The 27844-nt window shown below is 39.7% G+C and overlaps 2 protein-coding genes across 8 annotated transcripts in view; both read left to right on the plus strand.

The window, feature by feature from the left end:
* Positions 1-10517, plus strand: part of LOC309625603 (heat shock 70 kDa protein 14) — a 40023-nt gene extending 29506 nt beyond the window's left edge. For 2 of the 4 annotated variants that reach the window (XM_082385461.1, XM_082385462.1), the window contains 4 exons: positions 6259-6471; positions 6887-7060; positions 9079-9149; positions 10342-10517. In XM_082385461.1, coding sequence (XP_082241587.1) covers positions 6259-6471; positions 6887-7060; positions 9079-9149; positions 10342-10420 — 537 coding nt within the window. In that variant the 3' untranslated portion in view covers positions 10421-10517. Of the gene's footprint in view, positions 1-6258; positions 6472-6886; positions 7061-9078; positions 9150-10341 lie in introns of those variants that run through there. The other 2 variants (XR_014242622.1, XM_082385460.1) reach the window with 2 other exon arrangements.
* Positions 10518-14381: 3864 nt separating this feature from the next.
* Positions 14382-27844, plus strand: part of SUV39H2 (SUV39H2 histone lysine methyltransferase) — a 28222-nt gene continuing 14759 nt past the window's right edge. Inside the window, exons 1-2 of one of the 4 annotated variants that reach the window (XM_082385551.1) lie at positions 14382-18444; positions 21072-21217. In XM_082385551.1, the coding sequence (XP_082241677.1) occupies positions 18414-18444; positions 21072-21217 (177 nt within the window). In that variant the 5' untranslated portion in view covers positions 14382-18413. Of the gene's footprint in view, positions 18445-18827; positions 19242-21071; positions 21218-27844 lie in introns of those variants that run through there. The other 3 variants (XM_082385550.1, XM_082385549.1, XM_082385552.1) reach the window with 3 other exon arrangements.

Consider the following 27844-nt stretch of genomic DNA (forward strand, 5'->3'; position numbering starts at 1 on the left):
TTTGCGTATATTGAAGAATCCTTGCACCCCTGGGATAAATCCCACTTGATCGTGGTGTATGATCCTTTTAATGTGTTGTTGGATTCTGTTTGCTAGTATTTTGTTGAGGATTTTTGCATCTATATTCATCAGTGATATTGGTCTGTAATTTTCTTTTTTTGTAGTGTCTTTGTCTGGTTTTGGTATCAGGGTGATGGTGGCCTCATAGAACGAGTTTGGGAGTGTTCCTTCCTCTGCAATTTTTTGGAAGAGTTTGAGAAGGATAGGTGTTAGCTCTTCTCTAAATGTTTGGTAGAATTCACCTGTGAAGCCATCTGGTCCTGGACTTTTGTTTGTTGGAAGATTTTTAATCACAGTTTCAATTTCATTACTTGTGATTGGTCTGTTCATATTTTCTGTTTCTTCCTGGTTCAGTCTTGGAAGGTTATACCTTTCTAAAAATTTGTCCATTTCTTCCAGGTTGTCCATTTTATTGGCATAAAGTTGCTTGTAGTAGTCTCTTAGGATGCTTTGTATTTCTGCGGTGTCTGTTGTAACTTCTCCTTTTTCATTTCTGATTTTATTGATTTGAGTCCTCTCCCTCTTTTTCTTGGTGAGTCTGGCTAATGGCTTATCAATTTTGTTTATCTTCTCAAAGAACCAGCTTTTAGTTTTATTGATCTTTGCTATTGTTTTCTTTGTTTCTATTTCATTTATTTCTGCTCTGATCTTTATGATTTCTTTCCTTCTGCTAACTTTGGGTTTTGTTTGTTCTTTTTTCTCTAGTTTCTTTAGGTGTAAGGTTAGATTGTTTACTTGAGATTTTTCTTGTTTCTTTAGGTAGGCTTGTATAGCTATAAACTTCCCTCTTAGAACTGCTTTTGCTGCATCCCATAGGCTTTGGGTCGTCGTGTTTTCATTGTCATTTGTCTCTAGGTATTTTTTTTATTTCCTCTTTGATTTCTTCAGTGATCTCTTGGTTATTTAGTAACGTATTGTTTAGCCTCCATGTGTTTGTCTTTTTTACGTTTTTTTCCCTGTAATTCATTTCTAATCTCATAGCGTTGTGGTCAGAAAAGATGCTTGATATGATTTCAGTTTTCTTAAATTTACTGAGGCTTGATTTGTGACCCAAGATGTGATCTATCCTGGAGAATGTTCTGTGCGCACTTGAGAAGAACGTGTAATCTGCTGTTTTTGGATGGAATGTCCTATATATATCAATTAAATCTATCTGGTCTATGGTGTCATTTAAAGCTTCTGTTTCCTTATTTATTTTCATTTTGGATGATCTGTCCATTGGTGTAAGTGAGGTGTTAAAGTCCCCCACTATGATTGTGTTACTGTCAATTTCCTCTTTTATAGCTGTTAGCAGTTGCCTTATGTATTGAGGTGCTCCTATGTTGGGTGCATATATATTTATAATTGTTATATCTTCTTCTTGGATTGATCCCTTGATCATTATGTAGTGTCCTTCCTTGTCTCTTGTAACATTCTTTATTTTAAAGTCTATTTTATCTGATATGAGTATAGCTACTCCAGCTTTCTTTTGATTTCCATTTGCATGGAATATCTTTTTCCATCCCCTCACTTTCAATCTGTATGTGTCCCTAGGTCTAAAGTGGGTCTCTTGTAGACAGCATATATATGGGTCTTGTTTTTGTATCCATTCAGCCAGTCTATATCTTTTGGTTGGGGCATTTAATCCATTCACGTTTAAGGTAATTATCGATATGTATGTTCCTATGACCATTTTCTTAATTGTTTTGGGTTTGTTTTTGTAGGTCCTTTTCTTCTCTTGTGTTTCCCACTTAGAGAAGTTCCTTTAGCATTTGTTGTAGAGCTGGTTTGGTGGTGCTGAATTCTCTTAGCTTTTGCTTGTCTGTAAAGCTTTTGATTTCTCCATCAAATCTAAATGAGATCCTTGCCGGGTAGAGTAATCTTGGTTGTAGGTTCTTCCCTTTCATCACTTTAAGTATATCATGCCACTCCCTTCTGGCTTGTAGAGTTTCTGCTGAGAAATCAGCTGTTAACCTTATGGGAGTTCCCTTGTATGTTATTTGTCATTTTTCCCTTGTGGCTTTCAATAATTTTTCTTTGTCTTTAATTTTTGCCACTTTGATTACTATGTGTCTCGGCGTGTTTCTCCTTGGGTTTATCCTGTATGGGACTCTCTGCGCTTCCTGGACTTGGGTGGCTATTTCCTTTCCCATGTTAGGGAAGTTTTCGACTATAATCTCTTCAAATATTTTCCCTGGTCCTTTCTCTCTCTCTTCTCCTTCTGGGACCCCTATAATGCGAATGTTGTTGCGTTTAACGTTGTCCCAGAGGTCTCTTAGGCTGTCTTCATTTCTTTTCATTCTTTTTTCTTTAGTCTGTTCCGCAGCAGTGAATTCCACCATTCTGTCCTCCAGGTCACTTATCCGTTCTTCTGCCTCAGTTATTCTGCTATTGATTCCTTCTAGTGTAGTTTTCATTTCAGTTATTGTATTGTTCATCTCTGTTTGTATGTTCTTTAATTCTTCTAGGTCTTTGTTAATCATTTCTTGCGTCTTCTCAATCTTTGCCTCCATTCTTATTCCGAGGTCCTGGATCATCTTCACTATCATTATTCTGAATTCTTTCTCTGGAAGGTTGCCTATCTCCACTTCATTTAGTTGTTTTTCTGGGGTTTTTTCTTGTTCCTTCATCTGGTACATAGCCCTCTGCCTTTTCATCTTGTCTATCTTTCTCTAACTGTGGTTTTTGGTCCACAGGCTGCAGGATTGTAGTTTTTCTTGCTTCTGCTCTTCACCCCTTTTTAGATATATGATTTACAAATATTTTCTCTCATTCAATAGGTTGCCATTTCATTTTGTTGATGGTTTCCTTTGCTGTGCATGCTTTTTAGTTTGATAAGTCCCACTTGTTTGTTTTTGCTTTCCTTTGCTTTGGGTGTCAAATCCAAAAAGCATTGCCAAGACCATTGTCAAGGAGCTTACCCCTTATGTTTTCTTCTAGGAGTTTTTTCGTTTTAGGTTTTACTCCAAGTCTTTAATCCACTTTGAGTTGATTTTTATGTGTGGTATAAGACAGTGGTCCAGTTTCATTCTTTTGCATGTAGATATCCAGTTTTCCCCACCCCATTTATTAAGGAGACTCTTCTTTCTTTGTTGTATATTCTTGGCTCCTTTATTGAAAATTAATTGACTGTATATGTGTGGGTTTATTTCTGGGCTCTCTGTTCTGTTCCATTGATCTATTTGACTTGTTTTATGCAAATACCATACTGTTTTGATTACTACAGCTTGTAATATAGTTTGAAATCAGGAAGTGTGATGCCTCCAGCTTTGCTCTTCTTTCTCAAGATTGTTTTGGCTATTTGGGGTCTCTTGTGGTTCCACACAAATTTCAGGATTGTTTTTTCTATTTCTATGAAAAATGCCATCGGAATTTTGATAGGGATTACATTGAATATTTGGGGTAGTAAGGACATTTTGGCAATATTAATTCTTCCAACCCATAAAACCGGAATATCTTTCTATGTATTTGTGTCTTCAGTTTTTTTCATCAAAGTCTTGCAGTTTTCAGGGTACAGATATTTCACGTTCTGGGTTAAATTTATTTAAGTATTTTATTCTTTTTGATAGTCCTGTAAATGGGATTGTCTTCTTAATTTCTTCATCCAATAATTTGTAGTGTATAGAAAGTAATTTAAAGTAATTTTTGATAGGTATGACTTTACTACTGCCATTTTGTTAATCATTTTCTGTCTGTTTTGTAGTTCATTTCTTTCTTTCCTGTCCTCTTCTTTCATGATTTGATGACTTTCTCTAGTGGTTTGCTTTAATTCTTTTCTCTTTACCTTTTGTGTGTCTACTACAGATTTTTGTTTTGTGGTTACCATGAGGCTTATATAAAACATCTTATACAGTTAAAATAGCCTATTTTAAGCTGACAACAACTTAACTTCAAACGCATACAAAAGCTCTACATTTTTACACTCCTTCTCCCCACATTTTATGTTTTTGATGTCACAGTTTACATCTTTTGTGTATCCATTAACAAGTTATTGTAATTACAGTTATTTTTAATGCCTTTGTCTTTTAACCTTTGTACTAAGGTTATAAGTGATTTACCCACTACCATTACAATATTGGAGTATTCTGAATCTAACTATATTTATCTTTACCAGTGAGTTTTATACTTTTATATGTTTTCATGTTGTTAATTAGCATTTTGTTTAAACTCGAACAACTCCATTTGACATCTTCTGTCAGACCAGTCTAGTAGTGGTGAACTCCTTCAGCTTTTGTTTGTGTGAAAACGCTCATCTCTCCTTCAGTTTTGGAGAGCAGCTTTGCTGAATTGGGTATTCTTGGCTGATGGTTTTTTTCTTACGGCACTTTGAATATCTCCCTTCTGTCTTGCAAGATTTCTGTTGCAAGACCCACTTATAGTTTTAAGGGTGTTCCCTTGTATCTAACAAGTTGCTTTTCTCTTGCTGCTTTTAAGACTTTCTGTCTTTAACTTTTGGCAATTTAATTATGATGTGTCTCAGTGTGGGTCACTTTAGATTCATCTTATTTGGTACTTTTTGGGCTTACTGGATCTGGCTGTTTCTTTTCCCAGATTAGGGAAGTTTTCAGCCGTAATTTCTTTGAGTAAGTTTTCTGGCCACCCCCCCCCCCCCCGCCACTTCTCCTTCTGAGACCCTTATATTGCATATATTGGTCCACTTACTGGTGTTCTGTAAGTCCCTGAATGCACCTTCATTCTTTTTCCTTTTTGCTCCTCTGAATAAATTCCTCTGCCCTGTCTTCAAATTCACTGACCCTTTCTTTCACTTTATTTAGTGTGCTGTTGAAACCCTCTCTTGAGTTTTTAAGTTCAGTTATTGTATTCGTCAGCTCTATGATTTCTCTTTGGTACTTTATATTTTCTATCTCTTTGTTGAAATTCATACTTTGTTCATGCATTACTCTCCTGACTTCATTGAACATCTTTATTACTGTTGTTTTTAACTCTATATCAAGTAAATCACTTATCTTTGTTTCATTAAGATCAGTTTCTGGAAATTTATCTTGTTATTTTGTTTGGAACATATTTTTCTGTATCTGCATTTTCCTAGACTCTCTGTGTTGGTTTCTGGGCTTTACATAAAACTGCTACCTCAAAAAAACAAAAAACAAAAAAACTGCTACCTCTTCCAGTTTTGACAAACTGGTCTTGTGTAGGAGATGAACCTTGTCAGTCAGCCCTACCTGAGTTCCTGGTAGCTTCTCAAAATTTTGTGCCCGTCTAAGCTGCCATTTGTGTTCTTAGTGGCTCTCAGTATTTGAGGGTGTGCCAAGACCATCATGAGTGATGATGATTAAAAAAAGAGGAAGATCAAAGGCAGCACCTAGATACAGGCTAATTAGAAACTGGACCCTCAGGCAGCAGCAGCTGGGAAAGCGTGCAGTCACACCCTTCCAGGGAGAAGCTGGGAGATGGGCATGCTTGCCTTCTCCCTCTGTGCTGAGCCCTGGTGTATAGCCACAGGGCAGGAGTTGCTCCTTTGCCCGTTTAAAAACTGCTTCTCTGTTCGCTGTCATCCAATGGGACTCATGAATGCAAGCCCTGTTGGCTCTCAGAGCTAGAGATCTGGGGGCCCATCCTTTGGGTGGCAGCTATAAAAGTTGGGGCACTAGATGTGTGGGCAGGCTCATAAAGGGACAATTTTATATGGAGTTTTTGTGCGTATTTAATCAAGTGGTACCTAGAGCTTAAAACGTAGTTGTATAAAAAACATCTTGTTCCTCAAGAAAATTATTATTCCACAGTGAAGACAAAATCTATGGCATAGTTTTCACATAGAGAGATTGCCACTGTTTATTTTGTCACAGAAATGCTGTGATTTATGTAAACACTTCTTTTAGATAATGCTTGAACAGTACAAAATATTAAGTACAATATTTCCTATACAAATGAGTATTTATGGTTAAGCCTCATGTGCCCAGTATTCCTCATGAGCCACATATATGTTATTATATTATATTTTCTAATATGTGGTGAGATCTCCTCATTTTAAACTTTGTTGCTATGGGTAAACAGTACATTAAATATTTATAATGTATTAAATACATATTTATATGTATATATCTATATGGTAAGTATAACATAAAATAATATGTTAAAGTAGGGCTTCTTATATTTTACCTTTTCATGTGATGAAGCTGACTCGTCCTGTTACACTTAATTTTGAGAAACAATCATTGTTCTAAAAGTAAAAAACTGAAAATTATTTTTATTTTCTAGGTTGTCCTTTGTGGAGGGTCTTCTCGAATCCCAAGGCTACAGCAGATGATTAAAGATCTTTTCCCAGCTGTTGAGCTTCTCAATTCTATCCCTCCTGATGAAGTTATCCCTATTGGTGCAGCTATGGAAGCAGGAATCCTTATTGGGAAAGAAAACCTTTTAGTGGAGGACACTCTTAAGATAGAGTGTTCAGCCAAAGATATTTTAGTTAAGGTATGTTGAGCTTTTCTTTACTTTTCCATAGTGGTATAAATTTATTGCCACAGGTTTACATACGTACTGTTTTTAAAATAAAACTTTGTGTACTGGTAAAAATTTTAAATTTCAAGTTATAAATTTACTTTTAATGAGGTTCTGATATTCTTTTAGTTAGTAATAATCTAATATGTTAATTTCTTAATTAACTGTGTTTTTAAGCTTAAGATTCTAATACAAGTAGAGAGGTGTATGCTTCAATTTATTTTTAAATAAAGTGGGTCGGGATTAAGGATCATTTCTATTGTCTTCCCTTTGCCGCTGTGTAGTTTCCAGATTATCAACAAGGAATATATATTAATTTATAATAGGAGTGATTTTTTATAATTGTAATGATATGAAAGGATGTGCATATTATTTTCCTGCTTATTAGGGAGTCGATGAATCAGGAGTCAACAGTTTCAAAGTACTATTTCCGTCAGGGACTCCTTTGCCAGCTCGAAGACAACACACATTACAGGCTCCTGGAAGTATATCCTCAGTGTGTCTTGAACTCTATGAGTCTGAGGGGAAAAACTCTGCAAAAGAGGAAAACAAGTTTGCACAGGTGACTACATCAGATTGGACTATGAATTAATCACTTGAAACTGTTTAGCTTTTCCTTCTGGATTAGACTCAGTTTAATATCAATTAATATAATATGCATATAGGACATTTAACACATTTTTATGAATGGATTACTTGTACTTATTTCTTTTTGAAAGAGAGAAGAAATAGGCAATTTCAATTTGAGGGAGGTAGAGGAAAATAAAGTACAATTGTATTTCTGCTGCTTCTCTTTGTGCTCTTAACCCTCCTTGGTAATGAGGTCAGTGGTAGGGGAAGTGGCATTTCTTTGTTTGCTAAATGCCAGGTGTGCTGTACGAGGCAATTTACAAACATAATCTCAAAATGCTGTGAGATAGACATTATTATGTGTATTTTATAGATGGTTAAGAAACAGGCTCATGGTAGTAAACACCTTGTTATTTTCTTGACTGAGCTGAGATTTAGCCTCAGGTTGTTTTTACTCCTGGGCCCAGGCTCTTGCCATTATACCATGCTGCCTCTGACATAGGATAAGTTTGTTTTTTCAAATACCACATGCATATATCAGAGGATATGGTCCTCCACATCATTTAAAAAGAATGAGGTGGAGCCATGTTATTTGCTTAGAAACATGCCCAAGAAATATAGTTTCATTAAAGCACGCACACAAGGGCTGCAGAACTGTAATTTACAGCGTGGTACCATTGTGTTTAAGTAAAATGATTGAGAGCGTGGGTGTGTGTGAAGGAGGTGGTGTTTGGGTAGGTGTGTGTGTTTAGATATCCACGCGTGGATACAGAAAGTAACTATAGGTATTTGAACTGTATTGAGGAAACTTAACAGTGGGTAGATGTGAAGGAACAAAGAAGGTTTTTTTACTTTTTAACACTTTATACTGAATTTTTTACAAACAGCACAGAACATGAGCATTAATTACTTTTACAGTAAAAATAAAACAAATGTAGGTAACAAAAGAGAATATATAGTATCTTAACTTTGTATCTGTTTTCTAATTTCAACAAAAGAATAATGAAAACACACACACATAATATGTCTGGGCTCCACCTCAGACCTAACATCTTAGGATCTACTGGAGAAGGGCCCTTTCAACTAGTAAAGGTTTCAAAGCTCCGCCAGATGTTTCTGTGGTATATCACTATAAAAGCATTTTCCTGTGCACCAGATTTCTAAACTCAGGTGGAAGCCTTAGTATTCCTCTCTGGTACATTTCTTACCTTTCCTCTCCACATACTACTCTTGAGACGCTACAGCTACTGTCACTACATCCTAACTTACAGATGCTGGAAAGAGAAAAATTAGTCACATAATACTGTATTTGGAAGAGAATCTTCTAGAGAGTCCATCTGTTCTAACCTCCTCATTTTACAAATGAGTAGACTTAGTACTTACCTAAGGTCATAAAACTTGATTTTGGCAAAATCTGAAAAGTCACTTTCAAACTTGGTCTATTGGTATACCTTTCTTTAGGAAACCAAGGAATTTTATAGTAAATTCATTAGTATCTCTTACTTGCAAATGTAGTCTTAGCTGCACAAAAGAACTTGACATGTATTTCTTTTAAATAGGTTTTCCAAGTGCATTTAAAATATTTGAATTTTTTTAAATATATATAAAAGGCTTACCAAAATGTAATTTACATGTTACTGTAATGGTGCAGTTACCCAAAAGAAAAGCAGTCTTTATTTTGTTTTCTTTCTTTCTTTTTTTTTTTAGTCTTTATTTACTGAGACAAACAGTACTTCATATAAATAATCATCTTAATCTAGGACATGACATTTAAGAGGGACAAATATATTAGTTATCTTACATGCCCTCTTTTTAGAGGAGACATGTCAGTTAAGAAAGCTTAATTCTATTTTCCAAATTATGATAAATGGTAGGAGAATTGAAAACGGCCCTGTTTTAAAAGGTTCATTTCAGTAATGAGTAAGATTTAGTCCATTGGAATAATTGATGCATCAGTTTATTAATATGTCAAAGTACTAAATCATCTTTATATTATTTTTGCCTAAACAGGTTGTACTCCAGGATTTAGATAAAAAAGAAAATGGATTACGTGACATATTAGCTGTTCTTACTATGAAAAGGTAAAAAATTAAACTACTTCTGATGTTAAGAAAATTCGCTTTGAGACTTGACCTTTTTTATTAGTTTATTGATTCTTTTTTTTTTTTTTTTTAATTTTATTTATTTATTTATTTATTTATTTATGGCTGTGTTTGGTCTTCGTTTCTGTGCAAGGGCTTTTCTCTAGTTGCGGCAAGTGGGGGCCACTCTTCATCGCGGCGCGCAGGCCTCTTATTATCGCGGCCTCTCTTGTTGCGGAGCACAGGCTCCAGACGCGCAGGCTCAGCAATTGTGGCTCACGGGCCTAGTTGCTCCGCGGCATGTGGGATCTTCCCAGACCAGGGCTCGAACCCATGTCTCCTGCATTGGCAGGCAGATTCTCAACCACTGCGCCACCAGGGAAGCCCAGTTTATTGATTCTTAACCTGTTGTCATTCTGGGAAAATCATTTATTAAAAACTTATAAAGATCTTATCAGTAACTTAAATTTTTGCCCTGTAAAATTACTATATTTACAAAGAAAAGTATATCTCAGGTCATTTGCATTCTGAATTTTTTATGAACTCTTTGATTATTATGGGTGTAGTCAACCTAAAAAACTGGTCCATGCAAGTTTGAGATATAATTTTCATCAACTTTAAATATAATTTTCTGAGATTTACATAATTGATTTTTTGTCCTATGAAAGGATAAGTTTATTTCAGTATTGCAACAGGAAATCTGTAAGAAATAAATTACTAATTAAATCCAGCTATTATCATTTCCTTAACAGCAGTCCATCCGTAATACTATGTGTTACAAGTAAATCAGTTCCAAATTAACATTAAGGACAATTCATTCCATAAACCATAATTAGCCAAAATGTAGAATTCATTAGGGTAGGTCTGCCATGGCCTGGGCTTGAAAACAGCTTGATACTTCTTGAACTTGCATAAAGTTTTCAACTTAAGGTATTTATCATCATGGGTTCTCAAGGAATACAACTTTCATCACAGTGATCTAGGAGGAAATTTTGAAGAACAACTACCTAATTGTGGCATACGGTTCTAAATGTAAAGACATAAAGTTTTGTCTCTTCTTTGTCTCTTAATACTCTTCTTTCAAAAAGTAAAATGATCTCTTGTTTACTCAAAGTCCTCAAGTAATTTCTTAAGGACTATCTGTTTTTATAAATTGAGCTTATGAATTGTTATTTATTTTTTGTTTGCTTAGGGATGGATCTTTACACGTGACATGCACGGATCAAGAGACCGGAAAATGTGAGGCAATCACTATTGAGGTGGCATCTTAGTGTTTTAGAGAAACCACGAATTTTTTAGAACTAAAATATCAACATTATTTGTTTTGTTTATAAATGATGTTTATATTAAAATACTTTTTTGAATGAACTGTATGATTTATGTTTCTATTTTAACTACAGTATATTGGTAAGTGTTACAACCTTTTTTTTTTGTTTTCCATTAAAGATTTCCTTTATTAGTGAGAAATGCAAGGAACTTTTTCTACCATGGAGCTATTTAGAATTAAATTGTTTGAGTGGATTGAAGGAAACTTTACCAGAAATTTTAAAATTTTTTCTGTCTTTGGAACTTCTGATTTTAAGAAGTCGTTTGTTAATTCTTAATAGATAACTAAGAACAATTTAAAAGTCTTTGGTATTAAATGAAAAAAAATTGCAGAGCCATATGCAAAGTAAGGTACCATTTTTGCTTAAAAGAAAAAACGAAACTCATAAACTCAATAATTGTTTATAAATATGCATGTGACATATGTAGAGAAAAGTATAGAAGACTAAACACCAGACCCTTTTAACAGTGGCTTCTTTTGTGGAGGGAAATAGGGGGGAGGCACTTTTTCTTTTTACAATTATGTTAAGTTTGATTTTTCCCCCTAACAGATATGTTTCTCATTTGCAATTGAAAGATTTTTTTATTTTGAAGAGAGGGCTAGCCACATTCTGTTCACCAGAAAACATTGACTAGTGCATTGAGAATACTCAGTGGGTTACTAAGGAAAAAGATTATTCTCTTAGTAAAACAAGACAAGTAATCTGCCTGTATTGAGGGGAGAGCTTGAAGGTGAGCCGTGCGCATCAGACTCTAGATTTTATTACCAAGAGAGGATTTCCATTCATTTCTCTCCTTGGTTCCCAGCAGACTGAGAAGAAATATCTTTACTCAGTAAAATTTTTAAACTGTGCTGTTTTCCACCTGTTCAAGCTTTGGGATGTGCTTTATTATTATAGTTGCTTTTTATGGAGTTAGATGGCAGTAATCTTCTATTTCTAAAGATACAGAAACCAAACTTAAATTTTTTATTATTATTCTGCATCAAATTATTGACAGAAACACAAGGAAAATTCAGGTGTGAGTCTAAGTCCACAAAGAGGCAGCCTCAAAGGTATATCCTTTTGACTAAGGCTGAGTACTTAGTTATCTTTTATGATCTTTTCCCAAGTTACAAAAACTTTGAAATAAAATAATTATATATAAGCCATTAAGTGTTTTCAGAAAATAGGAAAATACCAGCTGAATTAGTTGAACTGCTACATCTAAATGCTTTCAGTTATGCTTTGGAAAAGTGCTGTAGGATTTTATTTTGTAGTTATTGTTAGCTCTTTAGACCAGGGGTTAGCAAACTATTGGCAATGTGTCTGTCCTACCCCACACCTATCTTTGTAAATAAAATTTTACTAGAACGTAGCCACACTCAATTGTGTATGTGTTGTTTGTGGTTGTTTGCCACTCTAATGGCAACGTTGAATGGTTGCAACAGACTGCGTAACCCACAGAGCTTTAAATATTTATTGTCTGGCCCTTTACAGGAAAGTTTGTCAACCCCTGAAACAGATTATCAAAATTTATAGAATAAAATATCATAAGGATTTATTCAAGAGTTCTCTTTCTTTCCATATCCAGGTAATAATTTACTTATTTGACTGCTTATTTACTTATTTCTCCACTGGATTATTAAGCACTGTGAAAGCAAGAGACTCTTAAGTTTTAGGCATCATCATGTCCTAGCCCCTAGAATAATCCCTGAATGTCGGTGTGCAGTAAATGTCTATTGAATAAGTGAATTACATGGAAGAAAAAATAACAATGTCATCTTTGTATCCTACAGGACAATGGCCAGTAAGTACAACTTTTGCATGTTTTATGGTTTGTTTAGAAACAGAGTAGAAAAAGAAAGGAATACCACTGCTTCTTTATTGGTCATCTTTGCACGTTTTTTTTTTCCCCAAACATACCAAATTTGAAATTGTCATCAAAAGTGCTCTGTTGTTCAGTAAAATATAAAGTTGATCCTTGAACAACTTGGGGATTGGGGTGCCGACCCTCCACGCAGTTGAAAGTCCACACATAGCTTTACAGTCAGCCCTCCATATCTGTGGTTCCACGTCCATAGATTTAACCAACTGCGGAGCTCTTGAGTACCTATTTATTAAAAATCCGCCTGTTAGTGGACCTGCACAGTTCCAACCTGTGTTGCTCAAGTCAGCTGTACTCCCAAGTTTTCTTGTATCCATAAATAACAAGTTTTCTTTTTTTTCTTCTGAATTTATGGAAGATTTGCCAATTAAATTTTCTAGTGTTTTTTTTTTTAAGGTGGGAATACCTTTAACATTTTTCTGATTATACATGTTCATTATAAAATTAAAGTTTAAAAAGAAGATAATATAAAACATCCTATATTCTACCACCCAGAGTAACAACTGTTAAGATATTTTTGGTGAGTATCTTGATAATCTTTTCAATCACTTGCTGATTATCTTTGCAGTGTCTCATATATGTTTAAAAACCTGAGTGCTTTTACCAGCAGAATGTTATGTCAAATTATAATTTTGCCTATTTACATATCTGACATTGTCTAAAGGACAGAGCCAAATATAAATACAGAAAGAAATGCCTGTATACAATATGATATATAATAATATATAATATATTCACAGTATATGTAATGCTATGAAAGTTTTGGGAAGCCACAAAATATTTCATTGCAAAGAGTTTTTAAAGATTGAGGGACTTCCCTGGTGGCGCAGTGGTTAAGAATCCGCCTGCCAATGCAGGGGACACGGGTTCGAGCTTCCCACATGCCGCGGAGCAACTAAGCCTGTGCACCACAACTACTGAGGCTGCGCTCTAGAGCCCATGAGCCACAACTGCTGAGCCCACATGCCACAACTACTGAAGCCCGTGCGACTAGAGCCCATGCTCTGCAACAAGAGAAGCCACCGCAATGAGAAGCCCACACACCGCAACGAAGAGTAGCTCCCGCTCACCGCAACTAGAGAAAGCCCGCATGCAACAACGAAGACCCAGTGCAGCCAAAAAATTAATTAACTAATTAATTAATTTTCTTAAATTAAAAAAAGAAAGATTGAAAAAAAGTATCAGAGCACAAAACAAGTCCTATAGGAAAATGCCAGGATTTCTAAAATAACTGCGAGTGCCCATGTAACATTTATAATAATACTGCTGTTGATTTGCTTTAATTCATTTCTCCTTTTTAAATTGTGGTTTTACCACATGAGTAGTTGCAATAGAGAGAGTAATGTGGCATGTATGATTTCTGTGTTCTACTTTTTTTGTTTGTTTGTTTTTGGCTGCGCTGCGTGGCTTGCGGGATCTTAGTTCCTGAACAGGGACTGAACCCCCAGGCCCTTGGCAGTGAAAGCCCAGAGTACTAACCACTGGACCGCCGGGAGTTCCCTATTTCTGTGTTCTAGATATGGAAATAGATTCAGAGAAGTTAAATAACTTCCCAAGGTCTCACAGCAAATAAATAGTGGATTTTGAATAGTCAGGTGCTTTTTTGGTAAACTTAAATTTTTTCTGATTGCTTACTATCCTAAGCACATTATGTGCCCTTTTTCTTTTTTTCATTTAAATTCACATTTTCTGATGTCCGTTCTACTATTCTTCTCTGCCTCTTGAAGAAGAAACTATTTAAATGGAAAAGGAGACATTCCATAGCCCTCCAGAAATATATTTTCAGTGGTCTTTATGAAAAAAAAACTGGGATATGGAGGCATAATCCTGTATTTTTGTTTTTTTCTTGAGGACACTGGTGTATGTTTCTTAGTGCCTTTTTATTTCGCTCTTCATTTATAGCCAGGATTTACCAGACTTTTTAGTCTCTTGACTCCTTTACACTCTTAGAAATTAATGAGAACCTAACTTTTGTTTATATTTGTTATATACATTGTTATTTACCATGTAGAAATTAAAACTAAGGTATTTTTTAAATAATCATTTTTTAAATAAAAAAAGTTAATGTTAACATAACTAACATTTTTATGAAAAATAACTTCAAAAAAATTTAGTGGCAAGAGTGGTATTGTTTTATATTTTTCAAATCTCTTTAATGCCTGGCTTAAGAAGATTGCTCTATTCTGCTACCTGCTTCTTCATTCAATCTGTTTCAATATCTAAGTTGTGTAACCTCTGGAAAACTTCATATACTCGTGAGAGGAGAGTGAAGAAGGCAGATAACATCATTTTGGTATTATTGTGAAATAGTTTTGAACTTAAGAGCCCCCGGAAGGGTCTTAGGGTCCCTGTACCACACATTGAGAGTTGCTGCTGTAGACAGTAGACACAGTGATGCGTGTTGAAGACACAAGGCCTAATCTATCCTCTGGAATTAATGGGATCCAAAACCAGAAAAAGGAAACAACTGATTTACAAAAGAATCTAATACATTCATTCTATAAATTTGTAGTGAAACTGATCAAGACCCAAAAACAGACAAGATAACTCCAAGTTTTGATAAGTGCACTTAAGAGTGCAAAGGAGAGAGAATAGAAGACCAAAGATATCCCCTTTAGACAGGGTGACCAGGAGAGGCCTCTGAAGAAGTGACATTTAAGCTGAGACCCAGCCACGTGAAGAGAGAGAGTCCTCCGAACTAGGACGTAATTTAGAGCTGCCTTAAGTTATTTATTTCCTTGTTTATTATCTGCTCCTCCCACAAGGATAAAAGCTCTCTGAGGAGAGGGTCTGTTTCTTCGTTGTCCATTGTTATATTCCCAGCACCTCGTACAGTACCTGGCACGTAGATGCACAATACAGATTTCTGAAGGAGTGAAACAAGTCCTAGAGAACAGTAAGCAGAGGGAGAGGGGCACAAAGTAAGGTTCAGGGGGCAGTCCCACAAGGCTGTGTGGGCCATCAGAAGGTTAGGATTGTATTCTAGGCACATTGGGAATTTAAAACAGAAGGAGGACATGTTCCACTTAGGTTTAAGGCTACTTTTTCAGCTGTATGGAAGATGGGCTGGAGGGGAGCAATAGTGGAGTGACACCACATAGGCTTTTGCAGGACTCCAGTTGAGAAATGACAGCCTGTACTAAGAGCAGTAGTGATAGAAAAAAGGGGCAGGATCAAGGTGTCTTTGGGACCTGGCACTGACACGACTTGCTAATGGAATTAATTTGGAGAATGAGGATAGGAAGTGACGACTAGATTAACTTCTTGAACACCTGAGCAGGTGGTGCCAGTGTATGGACATGAGATGGTTCATGGGCCTAGAGTGGAGAAGACCAGGTCAGGAGGCAAAAATCAAGGGCACTCTTATGAGTACAGTTAGTCCCCTCTTACCCAAGGCTTCACTTTCCGAGGTTTCAGTCACCCACAGTCAACCTTGGTCTGTAAATATGAAATGGAAAATTCCAGAAATGATCAATAAGTTTTAAATTGCACACTGTTCTGAGTAGCGTGATGACATCTTGGCCGACCTGGGACATGAATCATCCCTTTGTCCAACGTGTCTCGCCCCTTAGTCGCTTAGTTGCCGTCAGGGTTATCAGATTGACCGTCACAGTTATCAGTGCTTGTGTTCAGGTCACCCTTATCTTACTTAACAATGACCCCAAAGCACACGAGGAGTGACGCCGGCAATTCATATATGCCAAAGAGAAGCCATAAAGTGCTTCCTTTAAGTGAAAGGGTGAAAGTTCTCGACTTAGTAAGGAGAGGGAAAAAGTCACATGCTGAGGTTGACACCATCTTCAGTAAAAACAAAGAGGAAAAAGAAATTTGTGCTAGTTTTGCTGTCGCACCTCAAACTGAAAAAGTTATGAACACAGTGAGTTGTCATACAAGATATTTTGAGAGAGACCACATTCACATATCTTTCATTACAGTATAACTGTTCTACTATTAGTTATTGTTGTTAATCCCTTACTGTGCCTAATTGGTAAAATAAACTTTATCATAGGCATGTATGTATAGGAAAAACCATAGTATATATAGGGTTCAGTACTATCTGTGGTTTCAGGCATCCACTGGGGGTCTTGGAACATATCCCAGGTAAATAAGGGGTATGTTCAATTTGAGATGTTTGTTTAACACCTAAGTGGATGTGTCAGCTAGACACCGTGGATATGCAAGTCTGGAATTCGGAGTAGAGGTCAGGGCTGGAGACAAAAAGTTGGGAATCTTAACCATAACGATATTTAAATTCATGGGAATTGAGGCAGTCACTTAGGGAAAAAGCATAAGAGAAATGTCTCAAGGCCAAGCCTTGAGGAATCCCAGCATTTAGGTTGGATAGAGGAAAGGGAGCCAAAAGGGGGAGTGAAGAGTGGCCGATGAGGTGGGGGGAAAACCAAGAGGGCAGTTGAGTGAGGATGGATGCTCTCCTCCTTCCTAGGGGTAAGAACACATATGAAGAGCAGAGAGTACACTCGGGGGTGGGGGGAGAAGCCCCAGAAAGAGGCTTGGCTGGAGGTGAGGCTCTGTCCAAGTCTTAAAGGGTCTGTAGGAGTAATCCTAGCACAGATAGGGGGAAAGTAGGCATTTTCTAGGCAGAGAGAACAGGTTTGACCAAAGTCCTGCAGACAAGGAGCAGGGGAATGAATATTCGAGGAAGTTACGAATTAGAACAGGAGGAGAGGATGAGCAACGAGGCTTGAGAAGTGGGCAGGAACCACGATATCACAAAGGGCCTTCCATGTAATAGGGCTGGAGGACCTCTTATTCCTTATTATAAGGTAATAAGATGCTCATAGAAAATATGTAAAATCAAGAAGTCAAAAAGGAAACCACTTCCCAGAGATCTTGTTATCTATCTTCCTATACATTTCCTTACATAGTTGAAACTCTGTATGTTTTACAGCTTTTTGTTTTTATATGTTTTGCTTAAGAAGTTTTGTTAAACACTTCTTCATGACACCAAAGGCTTCATAAACATTTTTAATGACTAGACAGTATTTCATAACGTAATCAAAACAAATTAATTCCTTTAATGTTCTGTGTTTATTTCCAACATGTCAAACTTACACAGGATGCTTTAAAATATTTTTGCATTTTACACAAATTTCTTTTAAAAATCCTTGGTAGACGTCAAACGGCTTTCTACAGAACTTTCGCAATTTACTCTTGGCCGATTTCTGCTTCAGATTGTTTAGAACAATCACCATGGATGCGGTGTGACGACTGGATGGGGGCGGGCTGGGGGGTGGAGACCGGTGTGGTCGCGGTGAGAGGACCTGGGCGTCCCGCAGTCCGGCTACCGGCGTGGGACGTAGCCTGGGAGCTCGTCAGAAACGCAGAACCTCAGGTCCCAGTGCAGACCTACCTATTTCGAACCTGCATGTTAACCAGATGCCCAGACGATTCCTCTGCCCATTCAAGTGTGAGAAGCACTGATCTAGAGCAGTGGTTTCAAATTGCACACTTAGAATCACCTGGGGAGCTTTAAAAAATTCCAACATCCCGGTTGCACCCCATTCCTATCAAATCTCCGAGAGCGAGACAAAAAAACAAAGCCTGCAAATGATCCCAACGTGCAGCCAATTTTGAGAACCTGTGATCTAGGGGCGTAGGGTGGACGGAAACGTAAAAATGGCTTATTGGTCTCAGGTGGCTGAGGAGCAGGTATGAGAGAGAAACGTACTCTGCACCGCATAGCTCCGCTCTGCGTTTGCAGTTTTGCACAACGTACACGTAGCGCCCGTGTAGAAGAACTAACAAGCGTGGGAAGGCCTGATGTCGGTACCCTGAATCAGGCGCTAAGCCAGCCAGGCCAGGGCAGGTGGCCCTTCACCTAGGCGAGGGCTCCTCGGCCCCGCGCCCCGCCCCTCCGAGCGCCGGGAGGAGACTTGGGGCGCAGGCGCACTCGCCGCCGCGGCTGTGTCGGCCTCCGCTGACGTCAGGACGCCTCGCGGGTTAGTCCCCCGCCCCGGCCCCCGAGTTCCGCGCGGGCCGGGCTGGGGCGGGGCGTCGAGCCAGCTGAGCTATCCGGTCAGACCGCGCCAGTTTGAATGAAAGCTCCTCAAGATGGCGGCGGCCGGGGCCGAGGCGCGAGGAGGTGAGGGCTGGAGAGCGGCGCCCCGCACTGTCCCCCGTCCGCTGGGCAAACTCCCGAGGCCCGGGAAGCGGGGCCGGGACGCGCGGGCCGGCCGGAGCGCGACGCGGCGAGACGCCGCCTCCCGCGCCACTGACACCGCGGCCCCCAGACGCGCGCCGCGGGCTCCTCCCTGCCCCCGGCCCCTGACCCTCCTCGCGGCTCGGCCCGCCCGCTGCCCGCAGTCCCCTCCCGCGCCCGACCCCCGCGAGGCCCGGCCCGCGCGCCCCGCTGCCGGCCCGCCGACCCGGCGGCCCGGCCCCCGCCGCCTGCCGCGCCCGAGCCCCCTCCCCGCGGGAAAGCCGTGCGGGGGCGTCCGGGCGGCCCCGGCGGATCCCGGCGCGGCTCGAGGTCCGCGGGCACGCTGGGGGCGCGACTCCTTTGTGGTGGTTTGAGCGGGACGTTTGCGGTCGGGCTGGCTTCGGAACTGGGGAGCGGGAGGACCCTGGTGGGGTGAGTGTGACCTCAGTGTCAGGAGCGGAGAGAGGTCGGGGCAGAGGTGTGAAGGCTAAGCGAGGAAATGAGTGAGGATGCACCCCGATGCGGACGCACCGGGAGGGGCGGTTCCCCGTTGCAGAGAACCCCAGTAAGTGGGTACTGGCGGCGGCAGCCCCTGGCTTACGGGAATCGGTTTCCTCCCCCCCCCCCCCCCCCCGGGAACTTGCGAGGTATTTATGTGGACGCCGAAGAATTCGGTGCCGAACGTGTGTTTGTGCGCGCGCTGAAGGACGGGAACTTTCACTGCCTTCTAGAATTGAAAGGTATTTCCCAGCGCTGCGCCTCTCTGCGTGGATTATGGATTCATTACCCCCCAACTTTTCCTCCGCTAGGGGTTACTGTGGAACTAGTGTCAAGTTTTCGTGGTGGTCATGTAAATGTTTAATCTTACCAATGAATTCTTTTTCTGCCGCGGGGGTGGGGGGTTTGCCGTTTTTTATGTTCCAAGTTTTCTTATTCCCCAAAACAGCGTTTCCGTGGAGGGTCGCGTCTTGAATCCTCGTGTTACGCGGACTGGGTGAAAAGGGTAGGAACGGCAGACAAACCCACGTTGGGTAGATGGTCCAGAGGAGCCTCCTCTGTATGTGATCAGCATAGTGAGGTTACCTTTTACACAAAACATCCTGAGGTTATTTCAATAGAAGGGACTTAAGGGGTCGTTTCTATTCTGCCACTCCCCTCCCCCCAAACCACCACTCCAAAACCAGCAGACTCTCCCCCCCACCCCGAGATATTTTGGGGGAAAATCCTTTTCACTTTCTTGGTCTAGAATCATGCGTTCTTTTTTGGAAGGGGTTGGGGGCGCGTGTGGAAATCGTACTTCAGGGTTTCTGACCGTGAAATCCCTGTGTGAGGTGGGGAGGGCGAGGGGAGATTATAGGAAGAACAGCTGTTCTCTCCTCCCTGGAAATTACCTCCAACGCAAAAGGTTATCACCACTACCTTGGAGAGCTACCAAGTAAAGCCTGCGTTTACTGATAAATTTTGTTTGGTAATCCCAGTTTACTCCAACCCTGCCATTTTTTTCAGCGAAGCTGAAACCCAGAAAGATGGAAAGCTCCCTAAAATCATGCAGCTCGGTGGCCTGGCGGAGGCTGGGGCAGAGGACCTCTTGATCCTCTCTGGTGCTTCTCCTAGCGCTAGCCATAAAGCCACGTTCATTACCTGTTTCTAAATATCAGTTTGTGTGAACATACTTTAAATGCAGCATGGTAGCATGCTGTTTCCAGGGATTTGAGGGTAAAATCTTCCGCAGCACAGTTAGTTACTGGCTTCTACAAGGTTGATCATGAGGACGGCTGATTGTCTTCAAGCTTGGTGTGTGGATTACGTATATTGAATACTCTCTGTATTGTCATTCTTGGCTTTGAAAGCAATACAGGAGATGAGTAGTAACAAAACTCAATATACTCTCCGTTGTTTTATTTTAACTCCTGGGTTTATTGACCTTGGTAATAATACATTGCAGCATGGGCAAAATCGGAGTTAAAATTTTATGCAGCCTTCCAAAATGGGAAAAGTAGGCCATGTGATGTATGAGTATGTAACTATAGAATTAGATTTCAATTAGATTTCAGTTCTTATTGTTCAACTAAGAATCTTACATTGTTACTTTTTAACAATGTAAGATTATTTTAAAATATATTTAAGATGTATTTCTAACAATAGTGAGTGTGTCCTTGAGATATACCTTTTATTAAATGAGCAATTCTGTGTAGAATACAATGAAAAAGTCAAAAATATTATCTCGACTTTTGCATCTATGTGTAATCTTATGCAAGCTTATAGACATAAAACATTTTGTTCACGGGGCCTAGTAGAAATTGGCATCAGTTAAACATGTAGGGTAGAGACCCATGAGAAGATCCAGGAAGACCAATTTACCAAAAGAGTTCTTTAATGGTTAACTTTTTCTTAAAGACGTGTACATGGTTTCTTGTCATGTGAATTTTTAGTCTTATAAAATTGCCAGTTGAAGGGTGGGGATATAGAGGTCTTGAGTTTTCCCCTTTTTTTTCTTTTGGTTTTTTGTTTTGTTTTATTTTAATTGAATAGCTATTTCACTAGTAAAGAATTCTATTTTCTTATTGTAGCTTGGTGTGTGCCTTGCCTAGTTTCACTTGATACTCTTCAGGAATTATGTAGAAAAGAAAAGCTCACATGTAAATCGATTGGAATCACCAAAAGGAATCTAAACAATTATGAGGTGGAATACTTGTGTGACTACAAGGTAGTAAAGGTAAGGCAAATATCTAGACCCTTAAAAGAGACCTAATCAGACTTCAATTCAGTATTTCATATTTCTGTGACATAAAAAGAACCTTAAAAGTAAGCAGAACTCTTCTTAATGGTTAAAATTCTTGGCCATAATAAAGTTATATGTCCTATCATCTGTTTTGCCAAATAACATTGAGAGGATTTTGAAGCATAAAATGTTCTTACATTAGAATATTTCAAGGTGCTTATATCAATATCATTCTACATCCAACTCTTGATTATCTCCAGGTGGATTACCAGAGCAAATGTTTTATCTGAGATTGGCTTCTCCTGTCATTCATTTTGTTCCTGAATCATATTTCCCCACTATCACCTGAGATGAACCGAGAAATTCAAGCCAATTTTAGTGTTACTGAATCTCCTCAAGAAGCATCACCGTTTGTGTTTCCTGCCATCCTGTCAAACTCCTGATAGTAGCGAGGTTCTGTTGTGCAATAGAATGGCCTGGAGTTCACAGTCATTTCTAGGCTTCGTCTAGTACCTCGTGACTTCAGCTAAAAGTCATTTAACTTCTCTGGGCCTCACTTTGTTTCTGTTCCTCTACAGGGTTGTTCTTCAAGAAGCTCTATCAATCTAAACCTTACAGTATATTTTTGAGTAATTCACCTTTCTGTAGCCTACTTCCTCTACAAGAACTCTGTTTTAATTAATTAATCTGTCAATTCTTGCAGATGAATGAATCAGGAATCCTGTTTAATTCTTTGTTTTTCTTCTTTTTCATCCTCCATATGGATTCAATCATTAAATCCGATTCTTCCTTTGAAACATCCATCTTCTTTTGGTATCACTGACTTCCCCACTCATTGGGATTTTATGATGAAGCATTTCACCTACACTCTCAGCAGCCTTCAACCCCAAAACAACCCTGTCATCTGCCAATTCAGTTTATAAACCCTGGCCTGACCAGTCTAGCCACAGGTGTCATATAATCACACTTCTTGGTTCCGTTACATATTATTTCTATTCTTGCACTGCTCAGTTCTACTTGACAAGCTTTTTATCTTTTGCTTGCTTCTTCCATTTTTGTCATCAGTTTCCCCAAATTTTATTACTTTTCTGGACTTCTGACTCTATCCCTCACCCTCTCATATTCAGCTGCAGACTTCTGCTTCATTGGATCCTTCAAGGATGAACTCTCAACTTACCTTCACACAAGTTATCTGTATCTTTGTTCATTCTTTCAGAGGTGTCACCATTTTTCTTTTTTCTTCCTACCCATCCCCTTTAGGACTTTGCTTAATCTCTGATGTCTTTTTTGTATCAAGCACTGTTTTTCCACTGCTTTATCTTAATCAATAAACCTATTCAGATCTTCCTTAATCTTCAGAAATCTTTCTTAGGTCTTGCCTCCCCACTCAGGCATTTCCTATCTTTTCATTCTACTTCATTTCCCATTAACTTTTTAAAAACGGCTTCATTGACATATAGTTCACATACCCTACAATTCACCAATTTAAACTGTACAATTCAAAGCTTTTTGTACCCTCAGAATTATTCTAAAATTGGTTGTGGAGATGGTTGCACATTTTCATTACCCTAAAAAGAAACCCCATACCGCTTAGCCATCACCCCCCAAACCTCCCCATCTCTTTTCCCTGCTAACCCTAGGCAGCCACTAATCTACTTTCTGTCTCAGTAGATTTACCTATTTGGACATTTCATATAAATGGAATCGTACAATATTTATGTGATCCTTTATGATTGGCTTCCTGCATTCAGCATAATGTTTTCAAGGTTCATTCATGCTGTAGCACGTATCAATACTTCATTCTTTTTTATTGCCAAATATTCCATTGTATGGATATATCACATTTAATTTATCCATTCATCGCTTGATGGACATTTGGGTTGTTCCTGTTTGGGGACTATTATAAATCATGCTGTTATGAACATTCATGTACAAGTCTTTGTGTGGGCATTTTTTCATTTCTCTTGGATATATACCTAGGAGTTGATTTGCTGGGTTATATGGTACCTCTATGTTTAACCATCTGAGCAACTGTCAAACTGTTTTGCAAAGTGACAGCACCATTTTACATTCCCACCAGCAGCGTATGAGGGTTTCAATTTCTGCATCTTCACTAATACTTGTTATTATCTGACTTTCTGATTATAGTTGTCCTCGTGGGTATGGAGTGTCTCATGGTTTTGATTTGCATTTCTCTGATGGCTAATGATGCCGAGCATCTTCTCAAGTGCTTACAGCTGTGGGTCCGCAGCCTGTTAGGAACCAGGCCGCACAGCAGGAGGTGAGCGGCCGGGGAGTGAGCGAGGCTTCACATGCCGCTCCCCGCCGCTCGGGTCACCGCCTGAACCGTCCTCCCCCTGCCCCCTCCCCACCTCCCCACCCCCCCACCCCAATCCATGGAAACATTGTCTTCCACGAAACCGGTCCCTGATGCCAAAAAGATTGGGGACCGCTGCTTATAGCCATTTGTACATCTTCTCTGGAGAACTGTCTATTCAGATCCTTTACCTAGTTTTTTAAATTGGGCTGTTTGTCTTTTTATTATTGAGTTGTAATAGTTCTTTGTGTATTCTAGATAGTCCCTTATCAGATACACAGTTTGCAAAAAATTTCTGCTGTAGCTTGCCTTTCCACTTGTTACTGACTTTTTAACCCTCTCTGTTCTGATTGACGGCTGTCAGTGGCCTCCTCGAGGCCAAACTCGAGGACCTCAGATCTTACTGTGCCACTTTGCAACACCTAACACTGTTGGCTACTCTTTTCTTCTCTGAAACTCTTGTCTTGGAGAGACTGCCTAGGTTCTGGTTCACATTCTGGTCCTACCATGTACCAGTTGCGTGACCTTCAGCACATGACGTAGGTTCTCTTTCCTTCGCTGCTTCCCGTATGGGATGAGGATCATTACGGTACCGTCTCGTAGGGCTACCATGAGCAGAGACTGACCTGTGGTGGTCACGCCGTAGAGGTGTGTACTGTAATCATTGTTACTCACCTCTATGTCCACTTCTTTTCGCCACCAGTTTTTCTTACTGTTCTTTCTGAATCTCCTTTACAGTCTCTTACCTGTCCTTCTGAAGTGTTAATACATAGTCTCCAAGGCTCTGTCCTTGGCCCCCTTCTCACCTTGAAGCTGCTCTGTAGATGACCTCTTTCCCAGTGGTTTCTACTTATATCTGTCTATTTGGCTCATGACCCTCAGATCTTTGTGAGGCATTGACTTCTTTCTGAGCTTCATTTCAAGCTGGACACCCTACAGGTACCACATTCAACGTATTCAAAACTGTATGCGTTTTCCTCCCTCAAATCTGTGTCCTGATCTAGTGTTCCCTACCTAGTTTGACAGAATCATAATACTCCCAGTTACCTAACCTTATAATTTCATACTTTTTAAATTCTTCCTTCCTCCCTACCCTCTAAATCTAATAGATCATCAGATTATGTGGTCTCTACCTCTCTGTCTTTTCCTGTTCATTCCTGTTATACTTTGACAGACAGAGTAAGTTACCAAGGAGTCTGTGCTTACATTGAAGGAGCTGCCAATTTTCTTTCTTATACTACAGAATTCTGAGTATTATAGTTCAGTTTGGGTAACTTTTGCTACTAGTTTCTCCTTCATCCTTCTCCTTTTGGTTTCTTGCTTTGGAATAAGCACCCTTTGCACACTTATGTCCTCCTACAACCCACTTGTATTCCTCACTTCTTATCCTGCCTAACACAGATAACTGAATCTGTAAGCCAGTATTACTTGAACGTACCTCTACCTTTTCTGTCTGTCTGTCTCTTTTATGTTCAGGGCAGGTGAAAGATCTTAACACCCTATCCTTTTCTCATATGTTCCCCTCCATTTAGCTCATGAAAGACACTGTCTCAGTACCATAGTCTTCAAAGCCATTACAGTTGTTTCTGAAACACAGCTCTGATTGCATTAGGACCTTCCTTTAGCCCTTTAAATGGCTCCCTGGTGTCTGCCAGTCTAAGCTGAGACCCTTTGGACTAAGGCTGTTATCATCTGGCCACCAGCCCCCTTTACAGCTTGTAACATACCCTACTTGTAACGTATCCTACTTGTATGTTCTCTTGTAACATTTCCTACTTCCTTACCACATTGATACACTTGTAAATTCTTCCATGTAGCTAAGGTTTACTGAGTGTCTCCTAAGAGCTGAGCACTCTTGTAAGCATTGAGAGTTTAGCTGAAAAACAAACATAGCTTATATTCCAGTTCCTGAACACATCATGCACCTTTGTGCCCTTTTGCTTTTCTCCTCCATTTCCCTCTTTGAAATATTGTTTCCCTTCTCTCCTTGCAAAATCCTGCATGGCCTGCAAAGTTCAACTGAAAGGTTACCACCAACCATAGAGCCTTCTTCCCTTCCCCACCTCTAGCAAAATTAATTGCTTTATATTCAGGACTTGTAAAGCACTGTTCTTGTCATTATTCTAGAGCTGTTCACATTTTGTAGCTTTGTTTCATACCTGCTGAACTGTGAACAATTTGAGGGCCAGGACTATGTCTTACTATAGCCCCTAGTACGTAATGGGTATTTAGTTCATGGTTGATGAATTGAACTGGGTTTTGCGTCAGTGATTTCTCCAGTCCTCACCGTCACTATTAGACTAGACCTTCATAGCTTCACGCTTAAATTATAGCAGCAATTTATTGACTAATATCTCCTGTTTCATCTTTCTGTCGTCTCACTCAATAAACATTTGAGTGTCAGGTACTACATTAGGCAGTGGGAAAATAAAGGTTCATGAGAAACTGTCCCTAACCTTAAGGAACTCATAGCCCAGTGAAAAAGATTGACAAGTAAATCACCCAATGCAATAGTATAATAAGCGCTAGGGCAGACATCATGATGTGATCTGTGGGAGGTATGCCTGGGCTGGTCAGAGAAGGCTTCCCAGAAAAGATAATATCCAGCTGGGACCTGATAAGATGAGTAGAGTCTTTCCTTAAGGCCTTAACATAGAGAATGGGGTGGTAGGATCTGGAAGTGGGAGACAGTGAGAGATGAGTAGAGGAACTCCAGCCGTCCTGCAGCAGTGGGGAGTCATCTGAACGGTTCTGAAAAGAGTGACACTATCAGATGTGCAATTCAGAGAGTTTTCTCTGCAGTGAGGAACGTGGCTTGGCAGGGAGGGGAATGACGTGTGTACAGCTTACACTTTCTGAAAGGCTGCTGCAGTAATCTGGGCAAGAAGAGATGGTGCTTGAACTAAAGTAGTAACAATAAAGATGAAGATAAGTCGGTGATTTTTTGAATTATAGTGGATGTGAAATTTAAGTCTGTGGTTTAGTGGTCAGGGGGTTGGCTGGGGATCCAGCAGTGAGGGCTCCACATCTAGGAAAGGTTGCCATGGCGTGGACAGTAATACTGTTCACCAAGACCCAGGAATATAGGAAGATGAGGCTCAAGGAGGATTAGCATAGGAGGACTAGATTGAAGTTGGAGAAGAAGGATGAGAACATTTAAGTGTAAGACGACCAGTAGATAGTTGGAAATGTGGCTCCAAATCAAGAGTGAGAACTAAATGGAAGCATTGTTCTTGAAGCGATTGGCAAGAAGATGGGGATTGAAGCCCCAGGACTGGGTACAGTTACCCCTTCGTTAACTCTGCAGATATTTCTCCAGTGTTTTACCATCTACCATGTCACACGCTGGGCACTAGCAATCTCAGCAGAGAATGACACAGAGGTGTGGTCCCTGATATCATGGGGTTTATCTTACAGTGAGAGTAGAAAAACCTTAAATAGCATTGTACAAAGGACTTAATTATAGTTGAGGTAAGGCTAATGTAACAGAAGGCTCTAGCTCATCCTGGAGAGAGTAGGCAGGTGTCCATGAGGAACTGATGTTTAAACTTAGTACTAAAGGGTGAAAAGATAATGGGGGAGGGTATTGAGTCAGAAGAGAGCCTGACTCCTTTAAGGAATTTGCAGTGTGAGTGGAACATAGAGGGACTGAAACGAGGCTGGAAGGATGGGGCAGGCCCCAGAAAGTGCATCTCCTTGTAGGCCAAGAAGGGAATTTTGGACTTTATCTTAAGGGCAATAGGGAAATATTTTGTAGTTTTGAGCAGGGGAGTGACTTGGGGAGAGAGGTGTGTTGAAAATATTACTCTGGCTCTTGCGCCATGAGTGGATTGAAAGGATAAGAGGCCATTGCAGTGATCCAAGCAAAGAAAACGGGTGAAGAGCCAGGACTGAGGAACAGTAAGGGGTACTCACAGGAAGAACTGTCAAAGCAACTGAGAAAAACTGGTGAGAAAGGTAGGAAGAAAATCAGAAGAGTAAACATGGCAGCCCGAGGAGGAGATAATGTCAGCAAAATAGAGTCGTACCCAGTGGGTCAAAGAAGTATAATCCTCCCTCTGGATGGAGCAATGCACGGGTCATTGACACCCTTAGAGCGTTTCTGTGGTGTGGATAGAAGAAGCCGAAATAGAATGAATTAAAGAATTAGTTGGAGGTGAGAAAGTAGGGTCAAGTGGTATGGGCAACTCTTTCAAGAACTCTAGCTTTGAAGAAGGGCTATGTAGGGTCTAAGGGTGTTTATAATTTTTAATTTTTAAAAATATCCGAGTAGATAATATGATTTTAAAAATTGAATGTTATAA

The sequence above is a fragment of the Balaenoptera borealis genome (genome assembly GCF_965194805.1).
Source record: "Balaenoptera borealis genome assembly, chromosome: 3".
Taxonomy (NCBI): domain Eukaryota; kingdom Metazoa; phylum Chordata; class Mammalia; order Artiodactyla; family Balaenopteridae; genus Balaenoptera; species Balaenoptera borealis.